The 16358-nt window shown below is 41.6% G+C and overlaps 1 protein-coding gene across 1 annotated transcript; it reads right to left on the reverse strand.

Moving 5' to 3' along the window:
* Positions 1 to 214: 214 nt before the first annotated feature.
* On the reverse strand, positions 215 to 15413 carry znf512 (zinc finger protein 512). Its single transcript, XM_084376855.1, has 16 exons — positions 14316 to 15413; positions 12286 to 12416; positions 12124 to 12179; positions 11867 to 11925; positions 9997 to 10559; positions 9330 to 9419; positions 8807 to 8911; positions 8599 to 8723; positions 8262 to 8348; positions 7937 to 8035; positions 7679 to 7846; positions 7350 to 7547; positions 7013 to 7114; positions 5928 to 5990; positions 5569 to 5667; positions 215 to 5404 (listed from the first exon to the last, which is right to left on the reverse strand). The coding sequence occupies exons 2-16, from the start codon at positions 12383 to 12385 to the stop codon at positions 4658 to 4660; spliced, it is 2661 nt and encodes an 886-aa protein (XP_084232981.1). The 5' UTR covers positions 12386 to 12416; positions 14316 to 15413; the 3' UTR covers positions 215 to 4657.
* Between the last annotated feature and the right edge of the window lie 945 nt (positions 15414 to 16358).

The following is a 16358-nucleotide window of genomic DNA, read 5'->3' on the forward strand; positions in this document are numbered from 1 at the left end:
GGACCTCACTTCCTCCCATCCAGGACATTGCAAAAAAAAAATGCTGCATGACCAGGGTTAATAATATCAGGAGTACCAATATATGTATGGGCAAGTGAAGTATTTAGTTATGGCCTAAACGGCTTCCCATAAAGAGCAGTGACCCCACTCATGTACCTGTGGACGAACAGAATCAATTACACGTCCTTGTTACTAAAGACACAGAGACCAAAAGGACCATGAATTAAACTTTTAATCACCTGTGGTTATAACACTGCTGGTACTATGAAATAGCAGCACATAACTTCTAAAAAACAAGTAATAACATATTAAATGTACAGATATTTAATGAAGGGTTGGTTGAGACCGTCAACTATTTTTCACTTGAAAAGTCCCACAAAATGAAAAAATTAAGTGCTTTCTTTACAAATGATACCAGACCACTAACTGAACCTTCACTCAGATCTGACCTAGATCATATATATTTCATGTTTATCTTCAGTATGGATGGTGATGGTGATGGCACAAGACAGGAGAACAGTTTTTCATTATTTTCAATCTAGAGCTCCTTTACTGTACGGTTAATGATATTACTTCTATTTCCAGTGGCACATCTTATACGGTCACTGGATAAGACTTAGCGTAAAGAAATCCCTTTACACCAGGAGGTGTTCAGAACAGATCCTGATATCCAGAATCTGCAGGGGTTCAGTCAGTCAAAGATAACTTACATTTCTGTCTAAGAAACACATCTGATGCCTTTTTGTGATGAAAACTGGACTTCCTGCTGGTCACCATTGATAACATTTTATAACATAATGTTGCTGTTTTGGTTCTCTTGCCCACAGTAGGTGACAACTCCTCTGTTGGCACTAAAATATAAAAAATACGGCACTATACAGGCTTTCTATGTTGTCTACATCTGGACTAAAGAACTGTGCTCCAGCTTTAAGAAGAAGAGATGCTACTGTAGATAAAGTAAAAGCAGGAAAACAAATTGAAAAATGAACAGCAAGTGAACTGAACTGAAATATGTCAGTTCTTATATGTCAGGTCTTCAATTACTGACAGGATTTTAAACAAAGCCCCAACACTTTGACCTTTTAAGCTTTTAAGAAGGTTTGTGGGCTGATAAAATATTGAGTCATGGACCAGGACTGCTTTATAAAACACATGTAAAGTGTCTTAATGCTGAGCAGTGCTTTCATTTGTGCCATCAACGAGCTCAAAGTGCATGCATGGTGATAAAGGTTTGGTCACGAGCATCAGTGGACATGAAGTATTTCAACAGCAAGAAAGAGGCCAGTTACTGAAAGCTTTTACATTATGAATCCAAGGCATTGTGAGACAATAATCAACAGGAAAATAACTGAAGAACAAAATGTAATTATGTTTATGTCTCTAATCTTTGCTTTGCTTCTTGTGAATTACAGTAATAGTAATCTAAAGAGGGACTAGATAACGTGGTTATAACCTTTAGACAACCACTAACAAGTAGACCTTCAGCTTTCCAAAGGATCACAAGCCATTTAGCATGATCAGCAATATTCACAGTGGCTGAAGAAAGAAAAATAAACTGAAACCAATTCAAACTTCTCAATCATTCAATCTCAATAAATGATCCTGGTTGAATGTAAAGTTAAAGGGACAATTCACCCAAAAATGAAAATTCAGTCATCATCTACTCAAGCCCATGCCAACAAAGAGGCAGGTGAAGTTTCGTAGCCTAAACAACTGCAGTAGCTTTTAAAACAGAACAATCAACCAAGCCCACAATGCAATCCAGAACTTGAGGCTCAAGCAATCATTAAGCCAAGAGAACGTCTGAGTATGGCTTAAAATGGTGGTTTAAGTCTACTGAACCACCATCAAAGTTTGACTTTCTCACCACTGATGGTTCAGGCTGCAGAATCACTTTTGTCTGAGAATAACCACAATCAAATCCAGAACAAAGATGATAGAGACCTAACAACATTGGTGCTGGGAACCCTAACAAAAATGTGTCTCAAGCTTTTAACTAACCATTGCTGAGGTTTTTGGAATACTTCCCATGCAGAAGGAGGATTTCTATTTCAAACTTAAAAAACATGGACTGCTCTTCCAAAAGGCATCTGATGGAGGGCACAACAGAATCGGATTCAGTGAGTCATGTTTGACAGAATATTCTCACATAGTTTTGTAAAGACAGATTAACTTGCTCTTTGAAAGTTTCAAATCAAGAACAATTTTTTGAGGCTTAACAGAAGTGCACAACAGACATGGGAAAAAATAACCAAATACATTCATAAAAGCAAAAAAAAGTTGAAAACAAAAAAAACAAAACAAAATGGTGTTAAACGTCACAAAGAAATGACTGACAACCATCCATAACCATACAGCACTATAGATACAAAATGCAGAGTACATAAACATTAGGCTACATGCTATCGGTTAAATATTCTGAGACAGACAAAAACAGGTAGAAAGAACAGAAAACACCAACCCTCCATGTTAAATGCTTGGTATGTTAGCTTCCCTTCATCAGAGTTAACAGTCACTTGTGTCAACATCACGGCCGTCTGTCTGCGTTCTAACATAACTGATATCAGTCCGTTAAGTTCCTGTCACATTTATTGGCTTGTGGTCAGCCACTGAGAACCTGGAATCATTTTTCTGTGCTTACTTTGTTTGGTGAACAGAGCTCTTGCATGGAATGAACTGATTATTAAGAATAAAGGCTAAAAGGTTGCTCTTAAGATGTAAAAAGCAGTTTAACAAAAAACATCTTCAGTAAAAGGGCCACTTGCTAGCTTTTCCAGAGCTTTCAAATGTGTTTGCAGGATTCCTCAGCAGATAGGCTGCTCTGTTGTCATTCTTCTATCATGTGACGACTGATTAGCCTCCATCCACTGAGAAAGACTGAACATTGGCATTAGGAGTTTCAGAAAAGCTAGTAAGTGACCATTAAATTTAGAGTTTTTGCAAAAACTACAGAGGTTGGCTTCACACACAGTGGGAGTCAATTTTAATCTGTAAGTCATTTTTTAACATTTATTTAGTTGTTTTCTTGGAACAATGTTGTGAGGTAGGCCAACTTTTTGGGAAATAAACAGATTTGCTTGCTTTCAAAGATTTAGAAAAGAAGATCGACACCACTTTCATGTCTGCTTTACGTGTGGAGCTGTAGCCTGGAGGTAATTAGCCGAGCTCAGCATAAAGACTTGCAGCGGGGGGAAACAGCTCGCCTGTCTCCTTCAAAAGTCCAGAAATACAACTACCAACAGCTCTAAAGTTCAGGTTATATCATGTTTCTTTATTCCTAGACAAATAACAAAAAAATCATGGCATATATGCTCTAACAATTCTTTGAATAAAACTGACTTCTTACAGAGTCTTGTTATCACAGTGAGGCTGTGCTACAGCTGGAGACGCTCTGCACTAGAGCTGCAACTAAAGAGCATTTTCATTATCCATTAATCTGCCAATTATTTTCAACATTTAGTCTATTAAATGTAGAAACAATGGTGGAAATGCTCATCGCAATTTCCAAGAGCTCAAAGTGATATCTTCAAAGTGCTTCTTTTGTCCAACCAAGAGTCCAAAATCCAAAGACTTTTTATTTATTATCATAAATGACGAAGAAAAGCAGCAAATTAAGAAGCTGGTAGCGGCAAATGTTTGACGTTTTTGTCTGAAATACGACTTAAACAGTCGACTAATTGTTGCAGCTCTACTCAGCGCAGTACTGGGTAGATGGATGGATTGTAACTGTTCAGTACTTTCAAGCGTTTCCTAATTAGTTCCTAGAATTAACTATGACTTTAACATGTAATACCAATGGATCTGCTTCTGCTTTTCAAATGTGATATGCCTGTTTAAACCCTTGTAACTGCACTGGAGCACTACTCAGACGCAGACACATCCTCTCATGTTACCAGCAGACTTGGCTCAAGGATGGCAGCTTGATGCCAGGTTGCATTCACTGTCAATGTGGGTCCAAAACATACATTTAGTCAAAACCACACTGACGCGAATATGGTAAAGGGAGGAACAGGGTGAGGGAAATCTAAGCCAGAAATAACTGATCCTCTTTTCTAACCAGAAAAGTGACACTTCCAGCATTACTTAGCCCAGAAAGGGTAAGTTAAAGTGAAGATGAGCAGTATGAAGTTATACAGATCATACTTAAGAGGCACAAAATCTTTCCAGGGAGAGAGACTACACAAGTCTAACAAAATACTACACTGTAGCATCCTCTCTCTGTAGGTTAAAGTAACTTTTTTCCCTTCGAGGTCAACATGAAAGACGAGAAGGTTTATCAAACGCTTTAAAGAATAAGACACATTCAAAGTTGGTGAAAAGAATCTGTTACAGATAAACACACAGATAAACGGTATACTACATTTCTCAAGGCTATACACTGACAACCGTTTCAAGACAGAGAAACAGCCTCTGAAGCAGAAGTGTCTCATTAGATCCACGCTGACACAGTGAGCTTCTTTTCAACGTATCCATCACCATCTGAAAGATTTCTCAACTTTCTCAGCTGCCGTCTCACCAAACCCCGGTTTGTTTTCTTCACATTGTCACGATAATAAAGTAGGGACGGACACCTGATGTCGTCCTCATCTGCCTCTGTTAAAATCTGCTATGATGCATGACGAGTGTTAGTCAGAGTGTAAATCTTAGTTGCAGATTTTTAAGTGTTCCTCTGTCGTTTCCCGGCCTCGGGGTGGGGCTCCATGACGTCGGGCCGCTTCAGGTTCCACTGGTCGATCTGTCTCTGCCTGTCCTGCTGCTCCACCTCTGATTCGCTGGACGAGCTGCCAGTATTGCTGCTGCTACTGCTACTGCTGCTGCCGCTACCGCCTCCGCTGCCACCACCGCTGCTACCGAAAGCAAAGCAATCCTTCCGCTTCCCCTCAGCCTTCCCCCTCTCCCCTCCTCTCTCCCCCTTCTCTCTCCTCTTCTCCTCCTCCACCATCCCGTCATCGTCCTCTTCTGGTTTCTCAGCCAGTTCCATCTCGATCGGCGCCTGCTCCGGCTCCGGCTCCGGCACGGCGTCTCTCCGGTCCATATCCACCCACATCGGTCCAGGCGGAGGCTCTAGAGGGGTGTAGTGGAGCATCGGCTGCTGGAGCTGGGCGTCCGCCTGTGGAGGGAGGTTTTGGTGCTCTTGATGGAGGAACTGGGTTTGGTGCTGGAGGTGATGCAATGGTTGCAGAGGGTGCTGCAGGAGTTGGTGCTGGAGCTGATGCTGCTGCTGCTGCTGCTGCTGCTGCTGGTGGTGGTGGTGATGGTGATGCTGCTGATGATGATGCTGGAGGTGATTATGGTGGTACTGATCCACCATCTGCTTGTCCACGTTTTGGGCAAACTCCTTGGACTGATTTTTGAGGAACTTCTCAAACTTCTTGGAGGCCTTTTTGTTTGTGACAAACCATTCCTGTCGACAGAGGAGGAGAGAAGAAAACAAGAGAAGGAGAATACAAGTTAGGATGGAAGCTCTCCAAAGAGACCTCTTGGTTTAATGAAATGTCCTCTGCATACAGCGGCCCAAACAGACAGAGAAGCATTGTAACGTAACCAGGAAAGAGAGATACTCGTTACCTGTGAATGGACAGAGTTGATGTGGTATTTCACTCCACTTTCAGAGTTGAACTCTTTATTGCAGATCAGACATCTGTATTTTCCAGCCTCAAAGTCGCCCTGAGATCAGATTAAAGGACAAAAGAGCCATGAAATGATTACCAAGACTGGAGTACACTGTACTTAAAAAATATTCACTGCAGCTGCGGAGAATGTGGACAAGACTTTATATGGGAAACCCACAAAGTCTCAACATTTATACCTGGTTTTAAAAATGTAGCAATATTTTCTTTACTATGAAAACTTCTACTCAAATCAAATCTCAATAAGCAGGTATTTGTACATCCAATAGATATTTTATTTCAGAGATGCTGACGTACCCTTGTGCAGAGGCCTAGATGAGCCTTCAGTCCAGACACACTGGTGTAGGTGCAGCAACATCCCTGAGGAGAACACACATAATGTTACATTAACGGTAGTCTCACATAGACAGACATATCTCCACTGCGTCATGCAGCTCTGGAGAAAGGTGCATGGCTGTTCCATGCAAGAACATTGTGGTATAGAAGAAGAAGAAGAAAAAAAAAAACGCTCTTGTTTGGTGAAACATTTGCACGAAGGGAGACTCTTAAGAGTCCTGGTTGTGGCTTAAAGGATAAGTACCGTTTTTTACAACCTGAACCTTATTTCTGGCAAAAGATATGGTCATTTACTCACCCAGATAACTTTGGTGTCATTCGGCGTCGTTCGGACGAAATTAGATCCAGTGTAGCGGCGATATATCCATATAATGGGAGAGACGGGGCAGCGACACACAGCCTCTATATAACGCATTATCTGCCACGAAACTAGTTAATTTCATCAATATTTTGTTACGATATGCTAGCGCTATTAGCCTCTGAGTCCGGGCTCGTCCGTTATCAACATCCGGGGTCAAACTAGCAGCAGCAGCTACAGGTAAACAAGGCGCGCTGTCGCGGGTGCGCGCGCAGCTCAGAGACGACATCTTCCAGGTCAGAGGTAGTAGATCAGCCTACAGACCCCGGATGTTGACAATAGACGAGCCTGGACTCAGAGGCTAATAGCGCTAGCATTTCATAACAAAATATTGATGAAATGAACTAGTTTCGTGGCAGATAATGTGTTATATAGAGGCTGTGTGTCGATGCCCCGTTACTCCCATTATATGGATATATCGCCGCTACACTGGATCTAATTTCGTCCGAACGACGCCGAATGACACCAAAGTTATCTGGGTGAGTAAATGACCATATCTTTTGCCAGAAATAAGGTCCAGGTTGTAAAAAACGGTACTTATCCTTTAATATATATTTTATACCTTATTATACAAACAGTCCTGTCCCCACATAACCAGACAGGAATACAATAACTAGATTAAAAACTAAAGCTGTGCAGATTCCTTCTTAAACCCCAGCTGAGTGTGAGTGAAGTGTTGTTTTCCTACCTGGTTGGGACACTGGACCTTCCTCTGCAGCTTCACCTCATTCTTCCACTTCCTCAGCACCTCCTGGCTGAAGGCAGGCAGGCCTGGTCGGGCGTATTTCAACTGGGAAGGACAGCATGAACAACAGGAGGTCAGTGAATGTGTGAATGGCAGTTTATATCTTCATTATATACTGCCACAAAGAGGAACTCCTTCTCTATGTCTTTGTCTTCATTCCAGCTAGTTTAGGAAAATGTTTTACATTGTATGAATAAATATACACTAAACAAAAATACCCTCATCTATACTCCAGCTTGATGTACTGTATAAATTTCGGACAAACTAAATCTCCTCTTGCCTTTTTGTCATCTGGCACCAGGTCTGACTGAAACTTCCTCTTGGGCCAGTCTTTGGGCAGCTCGTTGTTGGCGATCTCAGCCAGGTGGAAGTTTGCCACCTGGGCCGATGCTCGCTGCACTCTGCCGCTGGCCGTCCTCTCTGGGTTGGCCTCCCTCTGGGCCTTCAGTGCCTCGTCTTCCTCGCTCTTCTGGGGCGTCTGGGTAACAGGACGGGAGACAGATATTAAAATATACAACACACTTCCTTTACTGTAAAGTCTGTTGACTTCATGTGTGTGCTGAATTCGCTGTTTCTTTGGTCTGACATGATAAACAACACGTGACTCACGGGAGCGTGCTCTGATTTCAGGTGGTACTCCAGACCAGCCTTGGACTTGTAGGTTTTCCCACAGTGAGAGCAATTCAGCAACATCTTCTCCAGCTCAGATTCCTCCTTCCCACACTTCTTCATGTGGTACACGTAGCCCATGATGCTGGTGAAGGCAGCGGTACAGCCCTGAAATCCAAAGACGAAAAAGAAACATTTGACATCGTCTTCTCTCACCTTATTCTAATAAATCTCCTTTGCTAAATGAAAGTGATTTACCTCTTTGGAGCATTTTAGTTTGCCCAGTCTCTTCAGGATTTTACGCAGTTTGTCTTTGATGACACGATCATCCAGGTCCTTGGCATCCTCTGATGACGGCTAAAAACAGACAAAGAGGCAGCAACACCGTGAGCCGACACTCAAACTCCGCTGAGCGTGTGTTTTAATTACCAGTGTCATTTTTGAGAAGTGACTGCTCTATTTAAGATGCACAGGAATGCGAAGACACAGTTCAGGAAAAGCACTGGAAGAAATTACACAGCAACAAGATCTTTAAGCTGAAAAGGAGGCAGGCACAGCAGGGAATAGGGCTGATCAGTCTTACCAGGTGACTGTGGTCGGCCATGATATGATACTTCATCCCTGTTGAGGACTTCAGCTGTTTCCCACAGTGTTGACAGGTAAAGGGTTGCTGCACACAAACGATTTAAGGTTGAGTACATGATATTTTGAATATTAATATAACAGGAAACATTTATTTATTATGTATAGATAAAGTGGAGTGATGGTTTCCTGAGCTGACAGTGAGGTCACAATCCCTCTGTGTGTGTTGTGACATGAGCTTCTCTGTTTTTTCACTTGGTGGTTGAGCTGGCGGCGCAAACTATAAACTTATGAGCTATAAAATACGAATAAATCCCAGTATAGGTCTTGGTGCTCACCAGTCTGCAGTTCTCCATGTGTTTCTTCAGCCCCTCCACAGTCTTCCTGCTCACACTTTTACATTTTGGACAGGTGACTCTGCCTTTGGCCACAATCTGCAGCTGCCAACGCTCCTCTTGACTTCCTGGTGAACGGGAATAGATGACAGAAGGTGAACAGGTTTTCTTACTGAAGCATGAACAGCAGTGGTCGGTCAGCCTGTCTCACCTGGAGGGTACGTGGGAGGCTCCTTCTTGGTGGAGGGGATGGGGGGTTTCTGGTCCTCGCTCGGTTGAGCCGTCGAGGCCTCACCAACACTGGCTCCATCCGGACCTGAAATATTTATGTTTGCTGACGAATAGTTTTCACTCTGATCGACAACGTATTCTTTTTAAACATCCTACAGCAAGATATCATCTGTCTTCCTAATAAATTAGTCTGCGTGCTCCCAAAAATATAACAAATATAACAAGTTCGTTCCATCTCAATAATTCTAAACATGATTGTTTGTTTGTTGCCAGTGGGTACAGCCCATCTGAAGGCGTATTGAAGTGTCTACAAGCCAATTTTGATGCCTATTCTATAATTTTATGAAGCATACTCTCTTTTTATGACCATGGAGGTGATATGTGTGTGTATTTTTGAACTTCACATCGTAATCTATTTCAGCTAGATTTCTCTATATTGTTGCAGGAATCTGAATGCAAGAGAAGCAGTAAGTGTCTCACTGTCAGACTAGATGGTGACTTACAGGAGTCTCTGCCCTCTGGTGGCTGTGAGAAGTTATTACCAGGTGGGCTTCGCTCCATCTCCACTCTCTGGACTTTCTTCATGTTCAAGTCTGCAGAGGAACACATACAGACAGAAGTCAGTCTCGAAACCACAAAACCAAACCACATCCAACAAGAGTCACACACACACACACACACACACACACACACACACACACATAGGAATTTAAATACTATTACATATGATTTATGTACATACATACAGTATGTATGTAAAAGCCAATCAGGGTCCAGTTTTGTTATTCTTACTCAGTCACAGTTTATAATTGAGAGTTGACTTCTAAAACACCATGAAAAATATTATTCTCAACCTCAGTTGTAATATATCTTGCCACAAAATTATGATATATAAAATTAGGATCTTTAAGAAACCGATTTAAACTTGCGTGACTGCGACTATTTGCCGATTAATCGATTTGTCATTTTTCAGGTTCTTAAGTGAGAGGATCTGCTGCTTTTCTTTGTCGTTCAACATGAGTAAATGAAGAGTCTTTGGGCTCTGGAATATTGTGATTCACATTTTTCACAATTCTTTGATATTCTATTAACTAATTGATTGATTAACCATGAATACAATCAATAATGAAAATATTGGTTGGTCGCAGCCCTCTGTGATTGAGTACCCACCAGGTCTCCAGACTCTGTCTCTGCTCGTCCAGGCTTGTTCTTGGCTTCGACCAGTTCCCCACCCCTGCTCCGGCCCTGATGAGGCCCGGTCTCTTCCCGGATCCCTGCCTGCGTTCCAGGCCTGATCCTGGCCTCGGTCTCTGCCGGCTGCCCAGCCCTGCTCAGGACCTCGGTCCCGCCCCGTCATCCAGGCCTGGTCTGGTCCGCTCTGGGCCCTGTCCCTGCCTGGAATCCATGTCTGGTCTTGACTGGAGTGTCCTGCTCGGTCTCTGCCAGAGTTCCAGACCTGCTCCTGCGGTCTGTCTCTACCCGGGGCCCAGGCGTCGGGGCCTCTGTCCCTGCTGGAGTTCCAGCTCTGGTCCTGAGACTGGGGCTGCTCCCTGCTGGCCTCTGGGCCTTGAGGCCACACATCCTTCGCCACCAGTCTCGGAGGCAGCCTTGCAGTGGGCGGGGCCATGGACCCTGGGTCCGCCCCGTTTGCCAGACCACCTGATGACATCACTGAGCAGCTGGTGGTTGGGTAATCTACTGTTCCTATGGAGACACTCTGGAGGTCCTCGTACCTGATAAAACAACACAATGCTTCACACTTATTTCAAAAATAAAAGTTAATTAACTTGCATGGAAGTGACACTGGACTGTTGTTGTCAGTGCTGTGTGTATTACTGATATATATAACAAAAGTTAATTGAACATTGAAGAGATGAGGTTTTCTAAGAAGCATGTTTATTTTTAACATTATTATCAGCAGTTGGAAAACCACTTGACAAAGAAAGTCTGCAGCAAATGTCCCCAATTAGGACATCTGAGGGACGAACACGGCTCTTCATCTGACAGCCAAAGACAACAAATGACAGCTTGACTGTGCTGTGGCTCAGTCAAAGGCCAGAAGATAAACAATGAGAGTCTGATTTGATCTTGCTCGAGGCAAGGTTTTTTTAAAAATTCATTAGGCAGCGATATATCTTGCTTCAAAGTGAACTGATTTCACTCTGGTTTATTTGTGGTGAGAAATAAACAACAGAATCTTAACATGAGGCAGCAGTCTCACTTGATGCTCCTATTCTTTACTTTCTATACATTCTTCACTTTTCTTATATATGTGAAGCCTATAGTAACAGGGGGTTGACTACACAGCTGACAACATGCTTACAATGTGTAGGGTGATAAAGCGCCACACGCTGCAGTAGGGATTTTGTATTAATGTTTTTTTCAGGGCTGATACCGATGCCTATTATTAATAATCAAGGAGAGCGATAAGCAAAACTTTGACCGACACACATTTTCAGTAAAAATGAAGTGACGGAGAATATTTCTATTTTCTGCTACTTTACACTTCCACTCCGCTGCATCTATGTGATCACTAAGGCCACAGAGTAGTGACTACAGACAGAAGAAAGGATGCTGGAAGAATTGCATCATGCAACAAATATTGTGATCTAGACTAGCAGCTTCACATTAACATAATGACAAAACAGGTGCTCTGGCAACGGCCAGATTGTGAGTGCAGACATGCAACAGTGCAGCTCACAATCACAAAAAAGGAATTAGATACAATAACTAATAACTCTCAATGTGTTTTCAGCAGCAGATGCATGTATCATACACAATATTAAACTTGTATTTTAAATGTTTTTAAGAGCATGAAGTTGAACAGAGCTCAGCTTTGCAACAACTTAAAACAGTCTCTGTCATAGTCACTTTGTAGGAGATCTGTGTATTTGTATCATAAAGACTTGAAGAGGTTTCAGCTTCTGTCTCCGATATACCTGATATTTTGAAATAACATGCACTTAAGGGTCATTATTTATCCAAGAAAATCTATTTGTTAATGTCAATGCGTATCTACAAATCAACAGGTGTTTCTTACCTTTTTCTACCGTAAGTTCTTTTCATCTTTAGAGGATCTTGGTCTTGAGACTCGTCATTCTAAAACGTTCAAGTACAGTAACTGTGACGTAGAGATCCACATATATGCATAAAGTTAACAGATTCTGAGTATTAGAGGACAGAAATGGACAACCACATCCAGACAGGTATAATGAGCAGCACTCTCCCTGATGACGACTGGAAAGTTGACTGAAAAATTGACATCAAAGGATACAGCAGACATGAGGTTGTTCTCACCTTGGGATATCCAGCTGAATTTAATTCACAAGTTCTTTCTGGCATTCGCTGAACAACTGTTGGAGAGGTGAAAATTAATTTGATTCACAGTCAGTCGTGTGAAATTACGTGATAATCACTGCCAAAATAACAATCATGTCAGGTGAATCCGTTTTTCTTTACCTGGACATGGCACTCCACTTTTAGGTTGTGACTGGGCAGATTTTCTCTTTCTTGGCACATACAAAGGTGACATATCCCCTCCACTGTGTGCAGGGTCCATTCTAGGAGAGCCGACACTGTAGAAATCACCCCTGAAAACAGAGAGGAGAACATCGGCACATGTGTGGTGGTGGAAACTGATCAAGGCTTAATTCTTGATTGCTTGAACAATATGCCTTGGAAAATAATTAATGTCCCAATAGTTTATTTACTTGCCCCACTAAGTATTTAATTAGGCCAGTAATCGCCCTATGTAAACAAACTTGATGCTCAAAAACCTGTGGAACCATGATGACTTCTGACATTTAAAATAATAATTATAAAGAAAATATATTATATTTATAATTTATATTTATCTGATAGCTTTGTTACTATTTCCTTCCTTAATACAAAATGTTATTCAACTAAAAAATACTAATAACGTATGATACTGACAGACAGTAGTGGAATGTAATTAAATACATTTACTAATATACTGTACTCGAGCCTTAACATTTTATGCTACGTTCTACTTCTACTCCATTTTGGAGACAAATATTTATCATTTACATTATTTGACAGCTGTAGTTACTTTGCAGATTTTTATCATCAAGACAAAATAATAATCGACTAAGAAATGATGATATATTATTGTGGGCAAAGCTGGTTTCACTCAAGTTTTAAGTAGGATTTTTACTTGGAACACTATGTAACTACATTTACCCAAGTACGGTAATTAAGTATAATTTCTAGGTACTTGTACTGTCCTTGAGTCTCCATCTAATGCTCCTTTTTCTTTCACTCCAGTACATTTTGGAGGGAAACACTGCACTTTTTTCGACTTATGTTTACATTCATTGGATAGCTGTAGTTACTAGTTACTTTGCAGATTTGGATTATTAATGCAAAAATAATAATCAACCCATAATTATGATATATCATTATGGGCAAAACTAGTTTTACTTAAGAGCTGTAAGCAGGATTTTGTAATAGGAACACACAGAGGTCAAATGTAACTAAATTACTCAAGTACAGTAATTAAGTATAATTTCTAGGGACTGTCCTTCAGTCTCCATTTGATGCTACTTTTTACTTGTACTCCATTTTGGAGACAAAATTTAACTTCTAATACAACTATTTAAATGTATTTCATATGTTTAGATCCTAGTTACTTTGCAGATCAAGAGAAAAATCAACTAGTGCATTATGATGTTAATGAAGGGTAAGCTACCCAGCACTATATACAGTAAAGGCATGGGCCATTCTGCATAATGAGTACTTTTTGTACTCCAAGTATATTTTGATGCGGATGCTTGTACTTTTACTTAAGTAAGATTTTGAGTGCAGTACTTTTACTTGTAACAGAGTATTTTTACACTGTGGTTTTGCCTTTTTAATTTCAGTAACAGGTCTGAATCCTTCTTCCACCCTGCATATTATCTTCATCATGCATATTAAGATTTCTCTGTAGCATAATACAGGTATTCAAACACTGAGTGTTGCTGTGAGAAGGTTGGCTCTGCGTGCGCCTGATGAGCCGTTCACTGCCTCACACCGTTATGTTTACAGTGCTGTATTTCATCACGCTTCTCCACATTTCAATCTGTTTGTGTGTGGATGCGTCTGCATGACACGTTCAAGGCCACTGCCTGCTGCTTTAACGCTCAAAAACACTGAGCGGAGCTATTAAATAACGACAGAAAACGTCCAGCACTTCAAATAGAGTTAAAGTGTATGATGTTTTTTCTCTTTTCCTCTCGGTGCAGAAAACCTCCTGAAGAGAGCCATTCCAGGAGTGAAGCAGAGACTTCAAACCACCATCATCATTGTCTGTGGATAAAAAAAATTATAAAATTCTGCTTTTGACGACGTGGGAGAAGAAAAGACGTCCGAAAACTGCAGCTAAAGCAGTGTTAGCTAGATAACAAGCGGAGACACGGTAACCTGTCCCGTCTACCGTTCATTGTGTCTTAACGAGGGGGAGAAATACGGGAGAGAGAGAAGGAGCCTACCGTCCTACAGCTCACTCCCTCTGCAAGGACGGTTAGCCTCCATGTCTTCGAGCCTGGCCTCCTCTGTCGCCTTTCCCCCGGCAGTGATAACCACCAGGAAGGCTGACATCAAGGAAGGCCTGATCCGGGTGTGAAAACACTCTGAGACGTGATCCTAAGCTGTGACAGCCTCTAAATATGAGCCAGCACACACGAACACCGGCATAATTGGAGCACAGTGTGTTTGTGTCTCGTCCAGCGGAACGCCCTCCTGCCGGAGAGAACAAATAAGACCCGCATCTGCTGCTGCCTTCACGGGCCGTCGGAAACACCGCCACTCCAACGGATATGTTGTGGAGCAGACCTGTTCAACTGGCGGCCTGTGGGCCAAATGCGGTCCTTTAACGACCTAATTAAGGCCCGTTGATGATTTTTGTTGGGAGGTTAATGAGCACACTGATTAGTCCTGTCCGTTGCTAAACTTAAAAATACTTTTGATTTCATTAAAAAGTTTTGACCCAAGATGCTTTAGCAGAGGGAATTTAGGAGAATCAAACTTACAACCAGTGTTGTAACTTGTAACTTGTTAGGAAGTAATCCGTTAGGCTGCATTCACACCAAATCCGGTGGTGTGGCAAAACATTGAATTAACATAAACTGGACCGTGGCGTCAAGTTGAGCTCTTAAGCCCTCCACCAATCCGGATGGTGGCCAACCCCATTGGACAGAAAGGGGAAGAAGAACAGCGTTTAACCCCCGACCTGGATCTTCCTCTCCACAAAAAATGCTACAAAGCTACAAGGTTAAAATCTGGTAAACAAGGTGTCATTCTTCCTTTTACGTGATTGTCCACCGGATCGTGACGTCGGGCTGCATTTTTGTGGACTGCCCTCATTACAATGAATGGGAAAACCTAAGCTTTCACAGCACCCCCGGATTTGGTGTGAAACCAGCCTCAGAGTACTCGGATGACTTTTTTTGTTGTAACGAGTAATGTAACGCGTAAGTTCTGCAATTTATTTAATCCGTTATTCAGTTACTTTTTCATAAGAGTAATCTGTTAATGGGACAACAGCTGTCTTTTCCTTTCCATTTGTCGCCACAAAAATAAAAGAAAATCCCTGAATCACTTGCACTGTTTCTGTTTCTCTCCTGCAGCCAGCTATAATATTAAAATGCATCTTACATGTTATTGCATCATTAATAATGATCCAATAGTGTGATGCAATAATGAATGAAAAATTTGATTCATCATTAGTAATAATTTCAAAACCTAGTATGACAGATGTCTCATTAGTGAGAGGTAGGCTAACGAAATTGGCGTGTACCATTTGGCAGGCAGATACTGTGAATATTCCAACAAAAGCTGCCACTTGTTGTGAGGAATTTTTCATTTGAAGCCAAGAAAACTTGCTATCGGTGCGGACGGATAATTATGACGGCAAACAATCTGAGAAGAATCACTTTGAATTTGACAACAAACATAGATGGAAAACTCACTTATAAAGGCCTTTTAGAAATGCAAATTCTTCACAGTAACATTACCACAACAACAAAACTGAAATCACCTATAAGCACTGAGGTGAGGCAGTGGAGCGATATCAGTTCTACAGCAGAGTTTAGGTATTTGGCTGTGTCGGTTGTATTTAAATGAATTAAATATACATGTATGAGTTAATTTAGTTTATAAAAGGAGGACATCTTAAGGTGCATATTTATCTTGTATGCTTCAACGAGCCCGATTTACTGAGTAAAATACCAAGCAGAGAAAGACAAATTAGCCCCAACAATGTGGTAATAACAGCGTGGAAAGTATGAATTTTCTCAGTTGTGACTCATCACGAATCGTGAGTGCACAGCATTCAGCTACAAGCAAACACAGCAGGAGTTCACTGAGTAACTCAAACAGCCACATACACAGGAGGAAGGGGAGAAATGAGCTGCTGTGGTGTTTGTTGTTGGGAATAAAAACAGCCATTGATCAGCCACTGATACTGCACTCAGAGGTGACTGAGATGGAGCAGAGAGCTTTCTAGCTGTGATCACGATTGACATATTATTTGA

This window comes from Pagrus pagrus (assembly GCF_965226575.1).
Source record: "Pagrus pagrus genome assembly, chromosome: 16".
NCBI lineage: Eukaryota > Metazoa > Chordata > Actinopteri > Spariformes > Sparidae > Pagrus > Pagrus pagrus.